At 33.8% G+C, this 27,475-nt stretch overlaps 1 protein-coding gene across 2 annotated transcripts in view; it reads right to left on the bottom strand.

The window, feature by feature from the left end:
* Positions 1-1,983: 1,983 nt before the first annotated feature.
* The window catches only part of LOC136036448 (glycine-rich protein GRP33), a 46,502-nt gene continuing 21,010 nt past the window's right edge, over positions 1,984-27,475 (bottom strand). Inside the window, exons 7-14 of one of the 2 annotated variants that reach the window (XR_010619732.1) lie at positions 25,949-26,010; positions 23,531-23,714; positions 16,293-16,379; positions 11,664-11,769; positions 9,373-9,423; positions 7,231-7,478; positions 4,876-4,934; positions 1,984-2,106 (exon numbers count right to left, since the gene is read on the bottom strand). Coding sequence is in view for 1 of the 2 variants with exons in the window: in XM_065718691.1 (XP_065574763.1) it covers positions 23,542-23,714; positions 25,949-26,010 (235 nt within the window). In the remaining variant the exon portion in view is untranslated. Of the gene's footprint in view, positions 2,107-4,875; positions 4,935-7,230; positions 7,479-9,372; positions 9,424-11,663; positions 11,770-16,292; positions 16,380-21,139; positions 21,380-23,530; positions 23,715-25,948; positions 26,011-27,475 lie in introns of those variants that run through there. The other variant, XM_065718691.1, reaches the window with a different exon arrangement.

The following is a 27,475-nucleotide window of genomic DNA, read 5'->3' as shown; positions in this document are numbered from 1 at the left end:
TTCAATCTTAGTCCATTTTTCAGTCGTTTGCTTCTTTTTTTTTCTCTTATTGTTAATGATTTTGACCAGTAATGTTTTTGATTCAGATTGTTAGATATTATTAGCATCAAATGTTTCGTTATAACGTTAAATTAAAAGGTGCATTGTCACAAAATAAAAGGAAAAAGCAATTAGGATAAAAAACAAAATAACTTTAGAAAGGAGCTTAGAAGAACAAAAACCAGATAGTTGTGTTGCGAGAGCAACACTTTGGTTTTGTCGTTTTTTTTTTTTTTTTTTTTTTTTTTTTTTGTTCCTAGCACCCCGATTTCAGCTTATTCCTAGAAAGTGGTAAGGGTCTAACCTCTGCGGTTTTTACGGAAAGTGTGAACCTTAGGCCGGATTGATGAATATGACTTTACATTTTGGAAAGCTTCGTAGAACTCTTGCCTGGGGCCAAAAAGGATGGTTTTTGCTTGTCCTTGAGCCAGAGCCTATAGTATGTGAAGTGAAGAGGAGTTGTATAGCCTATGTCAGAGAGGACTATCTGAAGTTATGCAGCCAAGCTTTCGTTTCATCAAACCATGTTTCTGCTTTCGAGTGGAAAGCTCCGTTCTAGCAGGCAAGCAGGCAGGCACCAGTTTCAAATTGAAGATGGACTAAAATCTATAAGTGTTAAATATATGCGACAGTTACCCTGCCCCACAGCCAATATATCTTCTTTGAGTGATAAATAGAAAAATTTAGAGAAGCAAAAAAGCGGCATTTTCCCACGGGTCCGAAAGTGCTGCCATCTATTGTTTCTACCCATTTCTGTTCGTGATTTCAGCTGAGTTTATCGTTCGGTTTTTCGCACTTGGGATTGCGGTAGAGAAATGGTATCAGATGTGCCTCTCAAACTTTAAAAGTTCTCTCATTGCTAAAGAAATTAGAGTTTATCCTTTGCTCCTTTCTAAGTGATGACGTTAGAAAGTTGGCCTACGGCAAAAAAGTCAACTTTTGAACTAAGACAGATAGATTTTTTTTTCGACGGCAGTCGATAGCTTTTGATGAGCTGATCAAAGTATATATCATCCATTTTTTTGTACAAAAATTCCTTCATGAGATATACCAGTTTGAAAGTTTAAAGGGGTTGAAAACTTCAGTAGTAAGGTACACACTGAAACCAAAAATAGGCCGATACCAATTGTGAGACGTATAGGGGAGTTGTAAGCAACAGTCGGCTGTTAGCTCATAATCATCCTCGGCAATGAGGGGTTCGCAACTCTTACTAGTTGGTGTACCTATTTTTTGTTTCCGTTGTATTTGATGGTAAGACCAATTTGGTTCCAGTGGTAAGACATGTAGGGGACATGTAAGTAATAATCGGCTGTAAGGCTACAATCATCTTTAGCAATGAGGAGTTTGCAACTTTTGCGAGTTGGTGTACCTAGTATGTATTTTAGCATCCTTACAGATTAACAACTTCAGCGTTTAGTCGCAGCGAGGAAACAAAACCAAAGTGTTGCTCTCGCAACACTTTATTCGGCGAAGCCGAGCAAAGGTTGCCGCAACACCTCACGTTGCCCATGCAACGTAGATCTAGTTTAAATTTTAATTTAGCAGTATTCATTTTATGAACATATAAACAACTGATAGGAATTTCTCAACTTTTCCCGCGTAAATTCAAGAACACTTGGTCTAATACTTCAACAAAATTACAACTGTTTGATGTAAATTTGTAATATTTAGTTTATATCTACAAAAGCTATCGACAAAAAAAAATATGAATATTTTCAAACCCTTTATTCAACTATAAGTCAATTTGATCTTTTTCATTTACAATCTAGTTTCTTTGCAAATTTTCAGTGGGAATAATGAGACAAACATAGTTTTAGGTCTCGAACTATTTTTTCTTAACCACCATTTGATGATTCTACTCATAAAAATTAATAACTTCAATTTTCTGATAAGGACACTATTCCTGACTACGAAAGCAGCCATAATCTAAGGGAAGGAACATCATTGAAACATTGCATATTTTTAATTTGGAAAAAAAGAATAAAAAATCAGCACTGTTTGTCAACTTAAGGTTCGATTAATGCAGATGCTGCCTTTTTAATATCACGATACCTCTTTGAGACTCACCTAGAAGACATAAAATTATTTCAAATTTGACACTTATAACATTATAATATTATTTAAACGACTAACTATTATCCATAAGCAAAGAGAAATCATACTGAAAATGTACCTTCTTTCAAATACAAACGAAATTATTTGATGATAAACGATTCTGTTTTTATTTCCAAAACTTGGAAGAGTTCTTCCCCAGCAATAATCCATCTTCTCTCAGGGAGGCTTCTGACCCACAGCCCCAAATACTTAATCCAATTAATCAGAACCATTACAGACAAATGTATTACATTTCGTTGAGAACCGTGATTAGTATGTTTTTTATTTATTTTCTTCTTCGAATAGAACACCAGAAAATGCAAAAAAAAGCGGAAAAAGGCACAGACGATCCTTCAACAATGCCCTTTAGTTTCGTTCAACACGTTCAGGCGAGTCATCCATCGAGGGCATTGAGCTATATAGCAAAAAACCCAATATCAATTATTCTTCAATTACGGTGTAGCCTAAATAGATACTTCACAAATAAAAATAAAAAAATAACACGCATATTAGAAGGATTTTTGTTAATGTCCTGATTGTGAAAGTGCCTATTTCAAGTTCACATATATTAGTGTTTCTATACAGGCGGATAAAAGTGACTGACACAGATATTAATGCCAAGACAACAAAGAAGCACTACGCCATATAAATTCGAAGTGATTCGAGATGGAGTTCGTTGGTATTTTCATACTCGGCCTCCTTTAGCAGCAAATTAGGACAAAATAAATTCAAAGCCCCAAGGTCTGTGTTTCCTGTGCAATTCTAGTATATTATTTTTCTCCTCTCACATAGTTTCCATGTACAAAATAATAATAATAATAATAATAAATTCATATCTGACATTCACCTCTATCCATCCACCAGGAGTTTTTGAAATTTCATGAGCATGGTTTTATATATTGAACATAACTTTGAAAACTGGTTGGGAATCTTCGAAAAAATGGAACGATGCCCCAATTTTTAAGTTCCCTCAGAAAAATGGAGTCAGGTTTTTTTTTTTTTACAAATTTTTAAAGCTATTTCCATTACTACATAAAATGTAAATGGCAATTATTAAGGGCAATTTTTCTACGAATAGCATTTGAAAAAAAAAAAGTCAAATAAAAACATATAATTTCTATACAGGTTATACTAAAAATTCTCCAATCCATGTATAAGCCCTACTGTTGATTTGATCATTCATGTTGGTCCTATAAATAAGAGCCCTATAAAAATCATTTAAGTTAAAAATAAGAAAATCTAGAAGCATGATTTCAGAACCTTGAAATGGTGACAAAAAATTCCCTTCACTCAAGTGAAAAATCACTGATAGTTACTTAATTTTGTTCCTGGGGCTCATCGCAAACACAACGTTATGTCAAAACGTCAATGCGACCATTTTAATCAGAATGGTTGAAATGTTCCAATACAGAGGTTATCTACCTCTTCTAAACTCATTGTATGATGAGTGTGTAAAATAATATCCGCATCTTTCGATTTAAAAAAATTAAAACACTTGACACTAGCCATTCCTTATCTAACTAATTAACACTAATCATTGAAGCTTAAATAAATCACAAGAGAATAATCGGCGAGTCCCCCAGAAGATGGCACTCCTTCAAAATCTAAATCAACTGACTGCACAGTACTACAACTAGTCGTTGTATCGTCTTAGCTGGTGTGAAATTTCGTCCTTTTTAGCAGTGAAACCTGAAATAGCGAAACAAAAGGCAGGCGAGAAGGAAACCATTCAATTTCAGTAACGGACGAAATTGAGAGGAACCGAACTAACGATATAATAGATGAGGAAACCCACCCTACTATTTGGTGGTGTAATTTTAAAAGTAAATTGTTAAATCTAGAAGATTACCAAGGTGAAACCGTTGACAGGAATAATAACGTTAATATAAATGTGAGCTCGGAACCCAACACCTCATTATAATCTAATATTCCGAATTATGGACAAGAAAAAGGAAGTATTCGCGAAAGTTGACCTAAATAAAAAAACAGTAGATTATAAAAATTCTAGCTTAAGGGATTTTCACGATGACGGGGTGACTAAATCTTAATCAGAGCATTATTATTCTGGCTAGACAAATGGATAGACTAGACTAATAAACTCAATTACACAGGTATTTTGTCCTATTTGTGCAAATTAAAGCTGCAGCACTGTTGTAATACTACTGCTTTCGGAGGAACATATACCTTACGACAATTTTATTGTTGTTTTAATTTCTCAAACGTACGAGAATATCCGATTTAAATTAATTCCATGTTTGAATATTAGTGTTGACAATAAAATGCAATATTACATGATATAGCAATATTTAGTCAGTTCAGTTCATACCAAATCAGAAGACAGTATGTCAAACGCCTGTTTCAGGGTACTACAAAATTACAGCTACGAAGCAGTATTTTAGGACTAAATATCACTTTTCTTCTTTGATAAAAAGAAACTTTTCAACGATCCTCTCCCCCCCCCCACAAAAAAATAATATTTGAACAAAATTTGTTAAGGGTCTGGATAATATACAGAATAATATTAAAATCACCACAACACACTGAGTCACGAGGCTTGAAACGTGTAAGATACTGAAATACCCACCGGATAAAAAGCAGTAAATATCAGTAAAAAAAAACGTCTTACGCAAGGTATTAATTTCCGTAACTTACTGTTGATCATGCTATTAAATTGATGTGCCCCTCTCCCCATACAATTGGGAAAAGATCTAGTTTAATAGCTATTAAAATAATAAAACTTACTGGCGCAAAAATAGCCAAGACGTTTGCAATGTGTCCAAGAATAGTGTAAAATCAGCTTGCTAGAAAGCAATAAAAACAAATTAAAATAGATCATCAAATACAAGGTAATAATTCCGCCAATTGATTTATCAGAGTATTGATATCATCAACATTTTATGACAGGGATAACTATATATTCATCACTGTAGCATTGAAAATAGTTTGTCCATTTAGGATTTGGTCTTATACATATCAAATTAACCAGTGCTTAAACATTTGCTCTGAAACAAGTTATTTTGCGAAAAGTCTGTAATTTTATTTTATACCAAAAGATGAAGACACTTAGAGCATTTAATTGATGAGCTTCAATTACATCTCTTCAGAGCCAGAATTATAATATTGCTTCAACTTTTCCAGCAGAGTAATCCTAAATGTAAAAAGGTGACATTTATCCCATTTTTAACTATTTACGGGCCAATTTTTAACGCATTTTCCATTCCAGAAGAGCACCAATCAAGAAAAAAAAATTAAAAAAAAAAATTCAATAAATGGATAAAGCTGAATCTTGGACGAAAAATGATAAGAAAAAGTCATATTTTTGGGGAAAATCAAAACTGAAGAAATGCAGAGAAATAAATCGTCAAAATTAGAACAAGGGACGTAAACCTCAACACTAAACGTTGAGGTTTACGTCCGTAAATATCCGTATATTCCTATATTCGTAAACGGATATAGGAATGGAGTATCCTCCATTTATAATATTTATACCATTTACATTATTTAATACCATTTATATTATTTATACTACTCCATATACTATTTCCTACTCTTGACTTTTTAGTAGTAGATTAGGACTAGCTCCAAAACCTTGACTTTTTTCAGAAGAAAAGATCGAAACCTAGTTCAATTGAATGCTAAAATATAAGTGATGGCACTAAGTAAATCGTAATTTATAAAGATTTGATACGGTCATTTCCAATTATTTTATTTCAAACCATATTTTCAACATTCTTAATAGTGGAATTCAAAGTAGTGTGAAAATGGCATATGTTTAATAAAATTGAAGATATTTGAAGTGTACGAATAAGGAGAGAAAAATACTAATTTTCAACCATGCAAAACAGGAAAACCAATTAATTTCCAATTTTATTTTTCGAATTAAATAATTCTTAATAAGAACAAAAACATGCCAAATGAGTGCTCTAAACGGAAAAAACAAAGGACTACGGTAGTTTTTTTTTTAACGAAAAATTTTCGATTTTAATCAATAAAAATCGAGGTTCTTGTGCAGCAGAAACCTCGTACAACTTAACCCATATAACTGAACTCTCATGCAACCCAATCCCCGTTTAAATCAACCTCCCTACAATTCATCCCTCACACAACTTAACCCTGCAAGTTTGAATTCTCTTTAGTTTAACTCTCCGTTTAACTCAACCCAATTCAGCTCAATCCTCTTGAAATTAACTATGTACATAGAAAATGTACTTCCGCCCGTTTCCCGAAAGTGACAAAAGTCGAATCGAATGAAATTGGTCTTTATTTGTTGGCTAATTCGTATATTTTTCGAATATTGGCTAATTCAGTTAATTCGTATGTTTTTCGAATATTGGCTAATTCAGTTAATTCGTATGTTTGGCTCATTCGTATGTTTTTCGTGCTACTTTAATGCAAAACTATTCGTCCCCCTAAATTACAACAATTTATCCTTCTGTCCTATATATTTGAGATTAGCAAAACGTTTTCTGCCCAGGTCCTGAACACACTTGAATTTCATGATTGCAGCAATTGGGTTGAATGGAGGTTGATTCAAATAGGGCTGGGTTAAAGGAAGTTGAGCTAATGAGGGTTGAATTTCACGGGTGGTCGAGTTAAACGGTTGTCCAGCTGAATAAGGGTCGAAAATTGAGGATTTCTCCCTTCGATCCCGATAATAGGCAGGACTCTAGTGAAGTAACTACAGCAATGATAATAAAGCGTTTGAAATAGAACGGGAGGGGGGGCAAGACGTGAGATGAGATGTGTTCATGAGTTAAAACATTATCTAGATGAGCAGCAATAAAAACAAATACATTGCCTTCAAAAAATAAATTATCTTCAAAATTAACTATTTCACAGGAAACTACACATCCTCATGGATAGAACAGACATGTTCAAACTTTAAAACTTAAACACTCAAGCTGAAATATTTCGTTTTTTAAATTTATGTTGCTTATCATATAAGAAAAAGAATTTCCAAAACTGTTCTGATCTCGAGACACAAGACCCATTAATTTTTTTAGCTCCCGTGTAAAACCCATTAGGCGATTATTCTATCCTTTCCTCACTACCCTTTTAATTACTAGGCTATAGAGAAAAACAAATAAATATTCTTACCCTAGAATTCGTCATAATGTGTCACATCTTTAATCCAACTGAGGGGGAATTGATCTGGTACCAACTCAAAACAAAAATTTTCTCAATTCCATGGCGCCACTTTCAGGATGTTTTGGATTAGAACCCTGAATGTTAATATTACAGGGTTTTTTCTTTTCCACATTCATGAATACATTCGAGGGACCTTCTTCCTCCTTTTCTGCCAATTAACAACCAGAGTTTTTTATTCGTCGTGGGCATAACTTGACCTTAAAAAAATACATAACTGAGAATAGGCAAGTTAAAGAGGATCCAAACAATAATAAAATTGAGTGTCAGAAAAGATTAAGCCAATGTGAATCATTGTTTCACAAAAAATTCAGCGTCTCATTTTCATCATTACACAAGAGCCATAGGTTTACTGGACTAATGTTCGTTGAAGAAATTTAAGGGAAAAAAGGCTGTAAAATACACTTTTTATGTACTATGGCTTGATTTTTTTTTTTTCGGTATTCAGTTTTCTAATCAAAGCAGCTTCTTTTCCGTACCTCTTATACAGCATATAAACATCTCTGATTTTTTTTTTTTTTTTTTAATATGCTGTAGCCCAAAACCAGATCCTGTATCTCACCTTTTTTATCTTACCGGAGAGCAGCAGTTAAGTTACCTTTTTGCTGGAACTTTTTTGCTGTAATTAAACGCTGTTTCGTAATCAAACCATGTTGTTTCGACTTTGCATATACTACTTAAACTATTAAAATCTTGGCCGGTCCCTGCTGTCTCCTTTGCAGCATCTAAATATACCTAGGATTTACCTCTAGTAATTTTTCTAAACAAGTCTTCAACCTTATACGTAGAAATCGCCAATTTTTAGCATTCAAAGGACAAAACTGAAAAAAAAACTTCTCAACTATCGAGCACCTCACTAAGATGAGGTGCTCGATAAACACTTCATGAAGCACCATGAAGAGTTTGGTGGTGGACGGACATGACGGAACACTAGTTACTTTTACAAAGGACGCAGGCAATGACGGCTACACCATTGGCAAAAAAGGCGAAGTCGGCAAATGCTAGATGGCCTTTACCGTGTTTTGTCGAGACTCGTGTTTTGGGAGAAAATGTTTAAGTAAAATGTCGGCGTGCAACAAAACCACTAAATATTTTACAATTATTTTTATATTTTTGACTTCAGCAGTAAGAATATACGTTTTCTAATATCTTGAAACTTTTAACTGATTTTCAATGTTATTTAGCTTTCAGGATTTTATTAAAATCTTGATTGCCGAAGTACCTATTATCAAGTCTGGTTATGTCAAAAAAATTTCGAAGACAAGTACTATCTATATTGACAGAAAAAATTCAAAGGTCAGACTGGAAATGTCACTATCTAATTTTACTGAGATTGCGTTATTCTACTTTTTTAGTGTGGTGACTTTTTGTGAAGGATCACCGAAGAAATACGGTGATTCAAAAGAAGAAATTCGATGATTTGCTTTAGAGTATTTACAAGTTAATCAATAAATTAAGTTTAATACCGATTTCAAATGTAAGCCTAGTACACTTGTTAACTTAAAGAGTTCGTAAAAATGTTAACTTGATTCTGGTTAGAGAAGCAATGTGGCCAATCATAGACCCTTGTAGATTTTCGTGTTAATTATTCAAAGGATCACTCATGAAATATGTTGATTCAAAAGAGAAATTCAGTGATTTGCTTTGGAGTATTTACAAGTTAATCAATAAATTAAGTTTAATACCGATTTCAAATGCAAGTCTATTACACTAGTTAACTAACGAGTTCGTAAAAATGTTTAACTTGATTCTTGTTAGAGAATCGTTGTGGCCAATCATAGACCTTTGTAGATTATAGAGTTAAGTAACCTATGTTACGGAATGCTAATGCAGAAAAGTAAGGGCATTTACAGTCGTGAAATTATTTAGGCTTTTTTTCGACGATTGCGAAAAAGATTAGTAAGGAAAGAGTAGTTGAAAAAAGGCGTCATATTACAAAAAAGGCGGAGATTGTTTTATTTTCTGCCAAAAAGAGCCCTTTTGTTTATTAAAAGACGCTGTTTCCCCAGTTCAGGTTCCTCCCCTCTCCACCAAAAATCATAATATCGGGTAAGGTTCTAGGGTTAAGGAGTTATAATAATAGTAAAAACTTACCCACAGGAAAAGACCAGAGACAAGTGCAAGAGTAGAGCTATGATCAGCTTGCTGAAAAGTAATAAAAACTCATTAAAATAAATCATCATATACCAGCTGATAATGTTTTGAATTATTAATTTGTCAGGCTACCAAAATCATCAACATTTTATGACAGGGATAACTATTTGTTCATCATTCTAGTCTTTAATGGAGTTTATTCACTTTAACAGTCTAGTTTCAAATTATTCTTTTCTTTACCTTGATTTCGCAGTTTCAAATTAAGCGATTTTCATTGTATCGTTGGGAAAGCTTTTTAGTGCTCTATGATATGCTGTAGACAACTGATAAAGCCAAGTTAATACCTCAAGCTTTTGCTTCAATGAAAGAGCTCAGTTGTCTAGTATCAAAGCATTAGTATATTCGTTTGATAGCCCTGAAAAAAAAACGGGGACAATCTAGATCTTCAGTCGGCGATAATAGTTTATAGTCAAGAGTCCTCAGAAAAATGAACACGTTGTGTTATAACGCCGTTTTTAGCACCCCAGCGAACAAGATTATTTATTTCTGAAGGTGAAGTTGGCAAGTCATCTGTAGACTGTTCATTTGCCTTTTGAAGGTTTAAATAACAGGCAATTACTGACTCTTCTAAGCTTGATTCACGGCCTAGTCCACTCGACGCAGTCACTTCACAGCACACAGGTTAGTTTTCTTTTGGCTCCAAACAAAACAGGACGGGTTTGTCTACAAATTATCGTCACTCAACGAAGCGTCCTAACTTCTTCTATTTAAGAACCCTTGGGCTCCAGACATTTCGTGCAGTTTTCCAGCATCCAGGAAAAGAAAGTCGTTTAGTTGGCTCATTCCTTTCAGCTGGTTGTCCTATTCTCCTTCTGAGGACTGTACTTTTCATCGACTTTGTCTTCCATTGTCGTCCCAAACAAGGGCAAGCTTAAGTGGCTTTGTGTGCACATCCTTCAGAAATTGCAAGGATGTAATTGAATGCTACACAAGTCACCAACATCAGTTTCACAAAAAAAAAAATGTAGCATACCCGCTCACCACTTCCTTTCTATTACAGAAAAAAGGCACAAAATTGTCAAAAACTGAAGCCGATTGTTCAAACTATGATATTTTGTAGAAAGCAACAGCTTCGTCTTCAGGCTACAAACGACATGGCTTGTACATAGTATACTTATTAAGCCATAAGGTTGTTTTTTTTTTTCAATGTTTCTTAACTTAAAAATATTTAACCTCGAACATCTTTCCTCCAAACTTTAAAATAAAACCTCAGAGACGATTTCTACACTGAAGATGAGGGTTTCCACCTTTAATCTATTTAGCATTAATCTATTTAATTTAATCCTTTAATCTAATCTATTTCAAAAATTGTTTTTGATGTAACCTGAGATACAATTTCCGCTCAGATTTCAGTCACATAGTCAGAACCCTCTACAAATAGCGGAAATTTCCGACCCATTTTGCGACTAAAGGCAAGGCATGGGGATAGCCATATGTTAATACCCTCCCCCCGCACCACGAGAGTTTAACGGCCTGAAAAATTAGGAAACTGAAAAACTTTTAGATATTCAAAAGCAAAGGACAAAACATTGACCTTTGTTGAAACTCATTTATCCCTTTACAATCGCTAGTAGAGCATTGATTGAAGGAATGTCAAAGGCAGAAAACCAGGAGTATGTCCAAGATCGTAAAAAAAGAAGATCCAGTTTGAAAAGGAAAAAGGGACATACATTTTATAATAATACTATGCCTCTGTGTCTTTGGTTAAATTCAGCTTTAGGAAGTGAAAACTATTTTTCAACACTTCTATCTTTTCTAATTAAAAAAAAAAAAAAATGTTTACTCAAACTGGCCAGCCAAAAACTACACTTGTAAGTTTGAAATGGTTAACTCATCTAGGATACATTATTGCTGTCGTAGTTGTGCGCAATCTTGTTTTATCCGCACTTATAATATTTTATGACAGGGATAACTATTTGTTCATCATTCTAGTCTTTAATGGAGTTTATTCCTTGAACAGTCGTTTCTATAAGGTGTTTCATAAGGTGTTTCGAGAGGCTTTTATGGATCCATTATTTTCTATACATCAGGGTACAATAAAGCTTTTTTTATTCTCTTAAAGTAGTTTTTCCTCATTTTTATTTGTTTTTCTAATTGTGTCCTATCCTGTAACTTACTCTTAGATGAAATTGGAATTGCACCATGTCCCTATTCAAAGCTATTAGATTACTTCATTACGGTTAGTTAGCAGAATTAAATTACAGATAAATTCTTGGCAGATAAATACTAACCTGACTCCCTCCTTGAAAATGTTGATGGGGCTTTGCTGTGGAAGAAACTTATGGCAGGATTTACGTTAAACCTCTTCTTCAGAAAATGAAATTCTGGAGCTTTGATCTGCAAGGAAATAATGTTTTAAGAATTTACTTAGCACATCAGAACAACGGAGCAGAATGTGATTGAAGTATCAGAAATTGGAACATAGTAATAATCATACATCGATCATAGAGCTGGGTTTTACATCATGAAAATGAACTGGAACTACCCTAAATGAGACAGTCTTCTCTCCCTATTGTATCAATTTTCCAGAAAATTAACACTATCTTTATAATTAATATTCTCTAAAAAATTCTTATAAGTTAAAAAAAAAACTTTTAATGTAATTTTCACATAAAACGTCCCATTAAAATCCCTTAGAGCTTCATATCGAGTGCGAAGCACTTTAAGTTAGCTGGTTAAAATAGAAAATATATCGCAAAACATTAACAGATGCCAGTCCTCCCTGAAAAGCCATCAGCAAACCCCTTTTCAAAAAAAAAGCTTTTTCAAAAAAAGGGGAGAATCTTTTCAAAAAAGAAAAGCTTCAGGAAACAAGACTAAGAGAAAAATACAGAATCTGTTCCTGCCTTTCTTTATCCTTAAAATTATTTCTTTCCACATCCTTGTTGCTTCCAGTCCTAGTTTTGCTTGTAAAATTTCAGTACCCCCTTTCGAATCTCAACAGAGTTCATTGGTTCTTGTTTTTCTGAATCTGATGAGATCGAACAAGCTCGGTTATTGGTGTATTCGATGTACATAGTATGATTGTGTACTCAGTTATTTGTATTCGACACTAGACTTGACTATTGAGACTAACTCGGCACCAAGGATGCACTGGACCCTATTCTGCTATTATCAAGAGTGTTCTGTTTGGGGATGGGGGATTTTTTAATCTTTTGGCCACCGAATCCAAACCTTGTTGAAGGTATCTCCTGAAAAGTAGCTTCTCGTGAAACATATGCAACCAGAATTCCCCAGCGTCTTGAAAAATTTCTTCATTGCTGAATGCCAGCATTGAGTTAGATCTCACGTACTGTTCGTCCACTACAAAGAGGACTTAAATTCAAGAGACACTTTGAGTAGGCGTCTGTCCTTGCGCCTTCTGACAAGAGAAAAGCAACTGACCCAAGAATTTTTTGACAAACCCAATACAGATCTAATTCTGTTTATGAAGTTAGTAGTATTCCTTAAAGCCTTAAGACCAGAAAAGCAACTAGTCATGACGACATCATACCAGATTTAGCTGTATATGGCAGAGGCTGAAGCACTGAAGATATTAAAGAATGGTTCGATCGTCTAACTTTTCAAGGAAAGATTGAGAGCAGTGTATAATAGCCGGAGAAAAGAAGCACTTCAGACGATTAGAATCAGTCGAGTAATTGCAGAATTTAAAAATAAGTAGACTATGCTTAGAGAGGAGCAATACAATTCTCAATGAAATCGGCCGTGTTGACTTTATCTTCATCCTGTGGACAATACTCGAAGAAAAAAAAAATTAATGGCAGTCATAGATCATATTGGTTTTCGCAGACTTTGTGAATGCTTTCGATTCAGTCTTTCAAGGAGATACGTGGGTAAGTATTTTGTTTTTATGTAATTCCCAAGAAACAAAATATCAAAAACCCTGTATAAGACACAGTTGTATAAAGCATAGAGTGAAATCGGACAGACGGACCCGTTTACTATTTGGTCTGGTATTAGGCAAGTAACTCTCCTGTTTCTATTGTTATTTGCCATGATGAAAGTTCATCTTGTGATTTTACAAGTTTTGCGAAGCATATAGTTGAACCTCTTGTGTTTTACCACTGACATCTACGGTGGACATACTTTTTCGATGATCATTTCAGCGAGGATACGTAACGGAACATCGATTAGCCAACTTCAAAGGCCTCCCAAACAGGACTACAGATCAATGGAGGCAAGATAAAGCTGATGTCAAATGGCGTTATCACTTCGCTTATAGCATGTTTTAAACTTTAGGAAACGAAATAAAGGAAGTCAACAAAGTCAAATAGCTGAAAGGTAAACTAACTCCAAGCAGCAGTTGCAACAGAGAGACATCTTGCTTTGAATAACATATATAGGTGCATCATCCCCTCAATTAAATAGCATTTAGATGTCTGACGCTTAAGCTGTGCCTGTTCAAACTCGACGTGATTTCCATACTGACATAAGGATGCAAACCCTGTCATTCTAAAGCTGTACAGAAGATTGTTGGGATTTGAGCACAACTTCCTGCAAAAAATTCGTATGACTAGTTGAGTTGACAGATTATCTAGCACGTAGATTAGGTCTCTTACCAAGCCGCCACGAATAAATGACAAAGTCTGACTAACGAGGTGGTAATGCTAGGGTCACATGAATTGAAGACATGGGAGCCTTACATTCCCCACGATTTAGTGCCGGACTCTTCCAATTCTCTGAAAGAGACAACGAATAACAATTGGTTGTCCTTGAAGATTCAGTAGGAGTTTAACGATCACCCCTCAAAGTATTATGGTCTTTCGATCAGGATAAAACCAGTGTAGAGGTCAATCATTGCTGTCCTGTACTCTACTAGGTGTCATCAGAACCAAGCCTAAGTCTTACTTCCATAACCTTTTACATTTTAAAGTACTGACGAAAAAACAAAATAGCACAGACAATTAAATTAACAAGAAACAGGCATAATTCACTAAAACTTTATTGAGGTGCGAAAGATAATAATACTCTTAAAAAAACCTACAATGTCCGAGCGGTCAAGTTTCATCCAAACATACTAGAACCGTATCCTAAGCCTGTTTAATATACCAAAACACAATTAATATTAGAGATACCGGAATCAGAAAAACCCCGCAATTTATTTTAAATTTCAATTTTTTCTCTTTCTTGCGGTTAACAATCAGACAGTGATTCAAGGTCATTCAGATTTTATCATCGGCTATGTTGCAAAACAGATACAATCACATGTCGAACTGTTGTCATTAATTTCAAATAAAACGGGTTAATTTATAATATATTAAAATTCAAGACTAGTTTATAATTAAGTGAAACCACTACAATTTGAAAAGATCTGCACAATCAGTAAAAGAAAAAGGAGGATTTTGGAGATTTCAAACTCAAGTAAATTCCATAGCATCACAAACTCAATAGCAGTTGGTGGATTTTTTACGGTAAGTGGTTCTAAGTCCAAGTGATTCCAGTAGCACAGAAGTTTTGATGAGCATTAGTGAACAGCTTTTAAGTTATTTTCTACATAGTAGTTCCAAGGAGTTTTTGTATTCAAATATAAAGACAGGCATGTTATTTTATCCCTTGTTTATATTCTATGATTTTAAAAACGAAGAATGATAAATGGAGTTGTTCTTTTCTGCATTTAACCATCATTTATTAAAATGATTGAAAAAGATCAGTAGATTGAAAATTTTTTTGACTAATTGAAAATAAAAGATTATAAATAACCTGACTTGATTGAAACAATTTATTCTTTCACAATTGTTGATAACACGGTAAAATATTTCTTATTCGGAGTTTACATATGCAAACTTACATTTGTTAAGACAGGGCGGAGGATTCCTGATAGCCATGCCTGTGCCTGTGAGGAAGTTTCTTGATCAGTTTTTATTTCCCCTTCTCCTCAAAAATGTCCAATAGAATAAAGCCAACTCAGAAAAAATATTTTAAGGCTATTAATATTCGGTTTAAACAGAAAATTATTTTTGAGAGCTGTAGTATCTAAAAAAGCTAACCATAAAAAAATGAAGCTATCCTTTCAAAAAAAGAAGCAAGACACAGACATGAAACGGAACAAGTTATTTCTGGAAAATCGGCAAGCTACCATTTTCCGGTGAAAAAAAATACATGCTACCGTCTTCCTGTTCCTTCATATTTTTCATAAACATTAGACTCATAAAAGTTTAAAGCCTTAGGCATAATGAAGTTTCAAAACGCAATTTGTGTGTTGAAAAAAGTTGATTCAGAGCTATCAGAGAAAGACTTCCGTTTGATAGCTGTGAATTGAGTCGCTCATTCTTAATGGCTTTGCATTAAATACTAAGTATTGGGGCGAAAAAAAAAAAACAATTATAATTTGTATAGCAAGGTCCTAAGTATTGCGCAACAATTGTTGTTCGCTGATTAAGATTGCTCGTAAGAAGAAAATCGTTCCTTCTTCGGTGGAAAAAACGATCTTAACAACCCATGACCTTGGGCTATTTGTAAAAGATCTTGACAAATTTTTAAGATACGTTTTCATATGAATAACATCACACACACCAAGACGTCCAATACCCTAATGACTATACTTTATACAGCGAAAGAAAAATTATTTAGTTTTGAGAAATATATAAAATTAAAAGTTGTCTCTTCGTGGCGCTCTTCAGGTTCTAACTCTTAGGGGACCCAACGATTACCTTGATCGGGGGATTAGCCCACTGAAGAAAACAAGCGAAATACAAGGATTTATCCTTGTATTTCAGTCTGTATTTAAGTCTTGGTCCCTTAAGCCTTGCAAACTGAGCGTTACTTATTTAACTAGTTATAATCCATATCTAATCAATCAATTGATTATGGTCTATTTAGTCAATTAACCTATATTTAAAAAAAAATAAGTGAGTCAGTACCTTGTCGCTCATAGGATCTAAGACCAAATAATGAATTTCGTCAATGGTTTGCTAACAGACACTCAGTTGCTGCAACAATTACCAAGGCTAAAAAAGAAAAAAAGTTTTTTAAAAAAACATTCTAATGTGTTCTTTGCTTCATACTATTTCATTTAAACTGTTTTCAACTTTCTTTTTCATTTGAGAAGAAATAAATTTAAAGGAATTTAAAACTTGGGCAAATTTTGCTTTATTTAAGGTGAGTAAAAAAATTGAAAGATACATAAATAAATCCATCTTCAGAATCCAGAATTTCAAATAACAAACGTCCCAAATTTAAGTTAGATTGACAGAACATTTATAATTCTTATTTTTTATGTTCATTTTTTTAATTATTATTATAAATAACTTTTCTAAATATGAAAATATTTCTTAATATTCAAATGGTATGAACGGATAAAAAAAATTAAACAAAATAAGAGTTATAATATTTTAACACTTACCAGTTTTTTTCCGAGTATTTTTTTGGGATAATATAAGTAACACTTGTAGTCTTTAGATAACAGACTCAACGTTAACCTCATTTCATTCCGAAATTCATATCCAAACTAGCAGAATTTACTATGCTTTATTTGTTTTTCCATAATCGTGTTATTCTTTTTGGGTCTTACGAATTTATATGGAGTCCGTCCAATATCCCAATATTACGATGAACCTGAAACGAGCTAAATAATTTTGAGATAGAAACATGGTTGCCAAACTTAACGTTGAAACATGGTTGCTAACTGGTCATTATTCTTCATCCCAATTGTCATTAGATAAATAAATAAACGCGATCAAAATTTAACACGGGATAAAACAAAAAATCACTTATTAAGCCGGAAAATTGAAAGAGAATATTTAAAGCCAGATTTGTGACGGTACAGTTTGGCAACCATACACTAAAATATATAACGCCCGAAAAACCGTTTAATAGAGGTAATTAAATTACTCAATTTAGGATAAAGGTATTTTACTAGGATTCACTAATTCATGCATAAATGTTAGATTTATTCGAATTCAGGCATATACAAGGGGAATAAAACCCCAAAGCCTCCCAAGATGGATCCCTGAAACCTCACAATATAGGATTATAAGATACTTTGACAATATCTATATCTACTCCAGTTTTTGACAAAAAGAGTAGCGAAAACAAAAAATATACATAGAAGATATACGTGAATTTTAATTTTAGTAATTAGTCTTACTTTGGATTTTTTTTTTTAATCTAAGGAAGGAAAAATTTTAAATACTTAAGCAAAACACAGCGGAAAGAACAGAACGTGACAGAATTCCACGATGGATACTAAGAAATTTTAATGACAATATAAAATCTATCGTATTAGTTAAGGGTTATATATATATATCAAAAAAATCTTAACATATACTTAAAATAGAATTTAACATTTAAAGACTTAGCATTTACAAAAATTAGTTTAAAAAAGTAGAAAATATATAATCGAATAATTTTTGAAATAAGACTTAGTAATAAGTTATTCATCTTGGAGATGGTTAAATTAAGAATTGCATTAAACGAAACATGGCTGAAATAAATACCAACAGTTTATCTCTTTCATAAGCATCCAAAGATATTTTTAGAAGTGATAACAGCTAGTTGAATGTTGAAAGAAAATACTTAATATTAGAAAGACTACGTTTACCTAAGTACTTTACCTTGTTTTATCTGGTTCCGCAATGGCTTTTAATTGAGGTGGCATTTTCTTTATAGGCTTTCGACCTTTTTTCTTCTTCATTTTCGGGTGTAACTTCCTCTTTTCGTTTCATTAAGCTTCAATAGCACCATTTACGAACATTTTTTAATCATTTCTTAAAACCTCAGTGCTTATTGAAGCTGTTTTAGATTTTATGGCTAACTTAAGACGACCATTTTGAAATGAGAAAGTGAAGATCTTAGGCGTGAAAATGACGAGTTTATTATAACTGAAACATCGTTTTGAAGTAATACAAATAGGCACTAAAATTTCGTCTTCTTCATACTCAGTAGCCTGAGGCCCAAATTAAGACCAAAATCTGTTTGATCAACTTTCAAAATCCGCAAGATTTATGATAAAAATGGAACGGCTTTATTTTCGACCACCAGGATACTGGACTTTTCTTCTGAAGCAAATTAACGCCAAGCTCAAGATAATAAAAGGAAGGAAGTATATTTTGAGAAAGGCATCTGGACATTTTCAGACAATTGTGAATGACAGGAAAGTAGACAAGCTTCTGTATTGGATTTTCGTTAATCAAAAAATTTGTTAAAAACTACTAAGAGGTTTGAGCATTATCTTAATTCTGGCTCCATGAACAGATATTTTCGAAACAAATGTATTGAAGTAGATCTTCCTTTTGGTTCCAAGTTACAGCCATAGGCAGGTGCGTATCCAGTTGGGGGGAGGGGGTCACCAGAGTTTGAACTGTTTGATAACAAATCTGTTATAGCCCACGACTTCTTAAAACTATAAGATGCGTGCAATTTTCCCCAAAGAGATTTCGGAAAAAAATTAATAACATTTTGCAGTTTTTACTCCCTCAACCGGCAAAATCAGCAGCGTTTGAAGGGACAAAATGAGTGAATGAATTTCACCATAAAACTTGCCTTAAAACTAAATTCTGGCAGAATTTTTATTCAAATTTTGAAAAAGATTAAATTTGAAGTTTTTTTCAACGTATTTGCAATTAAACATAGGTAATGATTGTTTAGCCATCATGAGAGCACAAGATGCAAGTTCATTTTTAATCGAATTTTACAGCAAGCGATTCTGTTTAACAAACTTTTCTTTAAAAATGGGTTAACTTTTACAATCATTTATCAATACGGGGTGGATTGACAAAGTGAGTTGGAACTCAGGGCAATAGGGCCAGTCCATCCAATTATTCTAAGAACAGAACTAATCGTTTTTGACCTGCAATGCCCACTTGTTAATTTTTGAAGCCTGACCTTTTTTTAGTGTTTAAGGAACACGCTTAAACAACAAAGTATCCTTCATTTTTATAGAGAAACAGAACACACCTATTTCTATTGATTACCACTTGAGACCACAAAGGAAACCCCTGTACTAGCATGAAGGGCTTATAGCATCTCCACAGGAGTCCATTTGGAGTTACAAATAGATTTCACCAATTCTAAGATTATTTTTTAACTCTTGGCTAGGGTATTTAAAAAGAAAAATAAACCAAACAAGTCGTATTTTTACCTTCAAAATACAAATATCTGAAAATGTTTAAGAGACTTTAGTTTGAAATCCTGAACTTGCTCCTAAGAACCCTTTGCAGTATTGGTGACAGCTAAAGCTGTTAAAAACTTATCCTAGGGCAGCGAACACTCCAATAAAATTCATCACTCAGGTTTTAAACTGTCCCACATAACCAATATAAATAGCAAACATTGAGCATAAAAATTCACCAACAGTTAAGAACTTAAAATCTGAGAAGGCGATTTATCTATTAACAAAAAAATTAGATTATGATTGTTGAAAGAAACGAAGAACCACGAATCCCCAGGAAGGAATCCTCTCAAGGAAGACTGGAACATTGACCCAATAGCACAATTTCAAACATTTAACGCGACCCAGACACACTAAAAAAAAGCAGACAAGATGATGAACAAGAAACCACTTTAAAGTTTTATAAGGTTTATAAAGCAATAACAGTCGAATTTTTTTAGGTAATAGAAGCATGTTTTTCCAATATTTTTTCAAAAAAGACCCGTTTTCTTAATTTTCTCTTCACAACATTTAAAGTCTCGGGTCTTATTTTCCACTTGATTATAAACATTGTGGGTTTAAAGATAATTCCTCGGCTTATCATAACAAATAAATACACACGTTTCCAATGTGGAGCAGACGATCGTCAATGTAATTTTTTTTTTAATTAGGCTCTCCCAAGTTTCATTTTCCTTTACGTTTCACAAGTGTATGGAGGTGAAATTCTTATTTCACGTCAATGTTTTTCTATGCAATAAAAATTCCTTATATTCTCGTTTGAGGGTTCAAATTCACGATAATTAAATGGGTATTTATCCTACCCAATATATAACTTTTGTTTTAAACCAACATCAAAATCAGGAAAATAGTTAAGAATGAAAAACCAAATCCTTGTGTTTTACTTGGTAGATTATCTTTACGCCAGGCCTCCCAACGATAAATTAAAAAGGAGCTTAACCCAACCGAGGAAATTATGGCGAAATGAGTATGAACAAACACACTTTTATTTCTGGTTACAATTAATCCTACGGGATAAAGAATGCCGATTTGTGTGTAATACAAACTTATTTTATTCGTTTATACAGATAATCTTTATGTAGTTGTACAAGTTTTACTCTTTTAAAATATATCTGGGCTAGGTTATATTTTAAGCGTTGGATTCAATAGAACTTTCACACATTAGATACCAGATTTTTGGCATTATTTATCCAGATTTGAACAATAATTTTTTCAATAGTAAGAGACAAAAATAAATAAAATACACAACCTAAATCAAAATGATCAGGGTTGCCACATTAGTGATTTATACCCCCTCACTCAGCGGCAATTTTTATGTATCGATTTATGCTGAGCTTTTGCAAAAGAAAACTGTTGCTCAAATGGGCTTTTCTTTGGTTTTTAGATGTTCTTGAGCCAAAGAAAAATTAAACATTTTTTACATGTCGTTCAGAAAGTTGCAAATCAGCTAGATGCCTTTGAAAAAAGAGACTATGATAAATTAGTACTTTTTCGTTTTCTTTTTTACCTATTTTAGTGAAATAAAAAATATTTCACCTTTTTTTCGTTGGCCAATGGCAACCCTGAGCCTGATCAATAAGGGGTAAACCTAAATCCAACAAATTCTTTTTATAAATTTTTGGTTCGTTTATTTATCAAGTCCTACTGAGTAAGAATTACAAGTATAAAAAAAAAGAATAGTTGGACAGCGCTGCTGTCATCTGCCTTGGTATTAAATAAAAACACAGTGAAAAAATTATCAATCACAATTTGAATAAGTTGAACGGTTGTTCATCCAGACAACTACATCACTATCTGCATTTATATATTCCTTGATAAAGTCTTCACTTTTTTTTAATTTGCCTGAAAAAGAGGGAAATTTATGGTTATTTTGTTCCTTTTTAGAAACAAGAATCTAACTACAGTTCTGTTTGTCAAGTGAAATTAAGAAACTCGACTACAACTGACGGGAGACTCTTCAAATTTCATATTATAAAAGGCGTACAAAGGGAGGGGGGCGAAGTTCCCCATTGGGTGTCTGGAATCACCGTCCGAGTCAATTCTCGCTTTGGAGTAAGAACTTAAGTAATTAGTTGCAATTATCAATATAAATTAGACTGAACAATTAGATTAATCATTTGGGTAGTGATTAAAGCCATCATTAATAATTTAATCCAACTTATCTCTTATTACAAATTAGTAGTTCTTTTCGACAGTTCAAACCTTAACATTCAACGGTGGTAAAGTCGATACGTTGAACAGGGCTAAAGTTTGATAGTGTTAAAGGTTAGGAAAAATCTTACTCCAAAGCAAAGATTTATTACTTTTAATCGCACAAAAGACAAGAATGCTATTAGTCATAGGACACGAAAAACGAATAGATATTTGAAAGAAATAGTAGTACGCAGTGTGAAGAATTACACAACAAAGCCTAGAAATTGATTTTTCTTAAATGGCTTTAATTAATAATATAATTTTTAATTAAAAAGATTTTGAAAATAACACGAGGTTTAGTTGTCCCCGACTAATACTTGTTTGTTAACTCTCAAAACTATTTTAGTGAACTAACCTGTGTTCTGTATTTTTGGTACTTAATCATGTTTTAAAGCATCTAGTTACCCGTTTTATATTTCTCTAAAGGGGAGGTTTTACGATTCGGTTTGAAGTTTTTAACCCTAGATCTAAATTCGTTTCTTACTCTTTTTTAAATATGGATCCTTTGTTACCAACATCGACGGATTCCATAATTGTCTCCGTCCCAATAGGTTTAGAAAATTCCCAGGTTATATTTTTTTTTTTCAAAAATCCGAAGAGAACAAAAATGTACCCTAGATATTTTTCATCATTTCATTAAAACAAAATCCTTGCTCCCTCCCCCTACATCTCCGTTAATTGACCTTCCCTCCACCATGAAGGGATTTTAAAATTTTACTCGGTTTTTAATCTTTGATTTAGATTTTTTTTTGTCCTTTCAAAATAAGAATTATTTGATCTTAATAATGTTCCGATATTTTACGGACCAAGGACAGGAATTTGCCTGGCAGGAAAATTAAAAGCAAAATTGCATATCATGAGTGTTTATTAACTCAAGCATGAAATCAATATATAAGAGGATAATTAACTATCTATACAATTAGAAAAGAGAATTTATCAGGAGATAAAATACTATTTAAAAATTCAGCAATCAATTGAAAAATAAAAGGATAAGTATTAGACACTGAAGGTTTTCTATACATTTGACAAGCTTAATGGTGAATATGAAAAATTCAAACTGTTTAGAACTCAATAGGGCCCTTTTTCAATTTTTCGTATATTAACAAAATAAAAAGCTTCATAGCGATATCTTTCACTAATAACATACTGCCGACGGACTCCCCGGACTAAGTCGTAGCTAAGGTCACAAGCTTATGCGGCCTAGGAGGCCATTGCTACAGGGGAGACTCTTACTAGTCTAGAAACCAATTTTCAAGCTGGAATATATTTAACACGAAGGCAAGTTTGATAATAATACAAGATGGCATTAGTTACTAATGTAAACATTTCCATCTGTACGTACAGACGTACATATAAACGTATATATAAACGTACAGATGGCACGGATGGCATTTTCTTATTCTGATATTAAGCCTACTGTAGGGAATATATTTTGGTAAAGGACTACATTAGAATAAAACATAGACTTAAGGGACTATCTACATGTAATGCTTTGAGACGTTTTTAATGTTAACCATTTAACAATAAACGATGTTTATGAAGTTCACTAACGAATTGATGATTATTGTTGAATGAGTGGTAATATTTATTATACATCAGGTGTTAATCCTTTGATCATTTTTAAAACTTCGAACTGAATGATCGTCTTTACACCTACGCAATTGAATTTAGAGACAAAACAGAGCATAAGAGCATTTTATGCACAACATTTTTTGCTTTTATAAAGTGAATTTCACTATTAGATTTCAGACAATTTTAAAAGCCCCTAAAGCTTATCCTAATATTTTAATAGTGACTTACCATAGGGCAACTCAGTAGGGTGCTGCGCGGCCTCTTCCTCCGCGTGCGGAGGGAAATTTTCCACCTCCTCTTGACTGGTCAAGTCCACCTCGTGCACCACGGGCTCCACGCATACCTCTTCCGGCACCACGGGCACCGGCGCCAGCCCCGCGGCCAGGAGATGCTGTCCATCCTGTATTGCCGTCTACAACAGATACAAACATTTCCATTGCGAGTTCCATTCACAAACAAACAAACAAGCTATCGATTTCTTAGTATTTTAGCTGCTTCAGCATCAATAACAACGCTTTACTGAAATCACAAAAGGGAAAGGGAATGGTAAAGACAATACCCGCTCGTCATATTTCTGTGTGCACGAGTTACCACCGTCATTGCCCAAGCTCGTCAACTCTCTAGGTTCTGAGAACCTTCTCTGATTGACGGAATCTTATTATTTTTCGTGTTTCATACATGAAGTAATCAATACAACAATACTTAAGTGTTCATGCTTTTTAAGTACCAAAGACTGAGAAAATAACAACTAATTGTTCGAATTAGTCAAGTAAAAATTTGAAGAGCCCTATATTATAAAACTGGGAAAATCGGCAATCCTGATGGTAAAGAAAAAGACCTCCATATGGAGGCATGCAGTTTATGGTATTAGCGCGTACGAAGCAAAAAGAAGCTAAAAAAGATATGGTACCAAATCGCTTCAGAACATGCCACTATTCTTTAGAAATCAATATATTGTTAAGGTTTGAATTTTTTACGCGCGACAAGATTTGTCAAATTTAGCTGTTTAATTTCGACATTTACTTTCACAGTTCAACGTGGTAACACTGACGAAGATGTGACACTGTCCTAAAATATTCAGTTTTACAAAAACCAAAAGAAAAGTTGCGGTTATCACATAGACATAAGATATTTCCACAGGGCAAAAATATTTTAAATGCAATGTAGTATTTTAAAAAAGGACAAGATAGTAAGTGACCCTCTCGACCGTATTGAGCCGATGCACCAAATACAATTTCTAACGACTAATAAACAATCCGGAAGTGGTAAAAACTTAAAAAAGTATTGACCCCATCAAGGTACGGTATTTACGATTTGCCATAAAAGTGAATTTTGCCGTCCTTCAAAACAAAACAGCCCATGGATACTTTAGCTCTTAATTACTACCACTCTTAAGACTGAGTCAGTGCTAATGAAGAACACTAAAACCAAACTTTTGGCATTTAAAAGCAAAGTAATGCCTGGAAAACTCAAACAGCTTGATATTCGTTATACCATTTTACATGAAATTAAGAATGGGCATAAATCTAAGAGTACTTTCCTTGTTCTTACGCTGGAATAACCACTGAGGAAGTTTGGTGTCAGTTACAATGGGCATGAGTGTAATTAAATAACATTCAGTTTATTTTACTCCTACTCCCCCTTCCCTTATGTGTACACTCATTTTTTGGAAAGGCGGAAAAGACAACAGAAGCGTCTTGATTAATAAACCAGAACTTAAGAGAACAGATTATTACCCTAGATAGGAATATTTGTACTTCCTTAAAAACCACTTACTAAGTACCCCTAGGTGTGTGACGGTGTCAAAAGAAAATTCCCAGCTATAGGTAACGATTAGAGTGCTTTCAGGTATCACACCTTTCATCCTCCCCCTTTCTCTTCTTCTGGTAAAAAGCACCCCTAGGTGAGTGGCAGCGTCAAGAGAAGCTTCTCGGCTATAGGTAACGGTTATAGTGCTTTCGGGTTTCATACGTTTCATCCTCCCCTTTCTCTTCCTCTGGTAAAAAGCACCCCTGGGTGTGTGGCAGCGTCAAAAGAAAATTCTCGGCTGTAGGAAATGGTTGCAGTGCTTTCGGGTTTCACACCTTTCATCCTCCCCTTTTCACTTCCTCTGCTAAAAAGACTGCTAACACATATCCCAGATTTTGGCTATGCAGTGGAATAGCTTTAGAAACTTAGTTCATAAAAAAAATTAAAACGAATCCGAAGCAGGCGTTTTAAAAGTCAAAAATTGTTTCAAAAATTAACAAATAAAAAGCTAAAGAGTAAAAATTTGGCAAAGTTAAGCAGAAAGCAACAACATTGTAAAAAAAAAACTCATCCGTAATGTTCTTAAAACAAGTGGTCGAATAACAGCTGTGACATTTTTAGATTCCATTAAAAAAAAATCCTAACCTATTTTTGAAACGTCTGCCATTCTTCCTGCGATTTTTTCCAAATCTGAAGGCACGCAACTTTTATTTTAGGTTTCTGTTAAAAAAAAAAAAGATAAAAAAAGGAAGTAGAAACGTGGAATGTGTCGACTACAATTTTTCTGCATAGTACGAAGTAAGAAATGACTTTTAAACATGTCTTGTTCTAAGTGGGCAACAACTAAATTAGTACCCTAATTTCAAAATGCAAGAGCCAGAACAAAAGATGACTTACTGTATGGCATTTCATATCCTCCTCCCATTCCACCATAGGACTCGTCGAAACCATAGCCAGGGCTAAAAAAAGAGAAAAATATAAGACACGTTTACAAATAACTAGAGGAAAACAAAGCTTAAACATGGCTCAGATTGTGGATCCGAACAAACCTTTCCAATAAAAGATAACACGAACTGCGCGACACGTAATATAATGACATACCGAAATAGTCATTAATATGACTATTTTTTTTATTAATATGACTATTAATATATTAGCCAAAATTAAAGCTTCAACTGAAACTCGTACGGCTTATTAACTAAATACTAAAACATGAATTTCGATGGCACGGCAGTCACAAATTCAAAAATAAATTGAAAAAGAGAGAGGAAACATAATAAGTGAATTTCAATAGCAAGGCAGATGAGTGAGATAATCGAAAGTAAGTTGAAAAGAGAGGAAAGATATAAATATCCCTATATACTGGAAGAGTCAAAGCAGCGTACAAAAATCACACGTAGGAATTAACTCATTAGATGAATTGAACGTAAATAAATTCAGCTTAACTTTGAATTAGAATCAAGTTGACATCAATCAATGGCTGATTAGAGAAAAGTCGACACAGATAGTCTGAGTGAGAGGCTTCAGGAATGAATAAAATGGCGTCATTTTCATTTATTGATAGTATCATCTATCATCCATGGTCATCAATTTGTTCACAATAGTTTGTTTGTATTAATGTTACATATGTGATGAGGTTTTTTTGTTATGTATTTGAATCCTTGATGTGTGTTTGTGTCCTTTTTTGCTTTTTGTTATCTTTAGTGACTAGCCTACTCTATCTATTGTGTCTTTTTTATGGGCAATAAATGAATAATAACAATAATAATAATTAACCTAAAAATTTGTAAAGGCAAACAAAGTGAATTATCCCAAATCAATGGATCAAAAGGAAGCAGCAGAAAAAGACTGATAGGTTCACAAAGAGACATTCTAGAATTCCCCTGCACAGACTATAAAGCATTAGTCCTCATTGCAATTTTGGCTTCAGCCATGATCCAGTTGCTACATTCTATGAAAAGCTGGAACAGCTATACTTAGAGTAACATTTCTCAACTGACCATGTTTACAGCATGGATGAAACAGGCTTATCAAATGTTCAACAGAACTGCCTGAAGGTTCTGAGCCCTAAAGGGGCCAAGCAGTTAGAAGCAACTACATCACAGGGAAGAGAGAAACTATTTACAATGGTTGGAACTATCAATGCAACGGATTGATGATTTTTAAAATGAATGGACCATTGATTTTTGCATTAAAACAAGTTACCATCAAGCCATGGCTAGAGAAAAGGCCAAGACAGACAGTCTGAGTGAGAGGCACAGTTGGCTTTTTCAGGAATGAATAAAATGGCGTCATTTTCACTTATTGATAAACAGTTTATCATCTATACATCCATCTTAGGACAGAACTTAGGTATATAGGCGTAGAACTCTTTGGGTTGACTCATGACTAACAATGTCGACTGGACTTGTATGAAAAAGGGAG

This window comes from Artemia franciscana, chromosome 2, assembly GCF_032884065.1.
Source record: "Artemia franciscana chromosome 2, ASM3288406v1, whole genome shotgun sequence".
In the NCBI taxonomy this organism is placed as follows: Eukaryota; Metazoa; Arthropoda; class Branchiopoda; order Anostraca; family Artemiidae; genus Artemia; species Artemia franciscana.
Note: the sequence above shows the minus strand (reverse complement) of the source record. Positions and strands in the feature narration are given on the sequence as shown.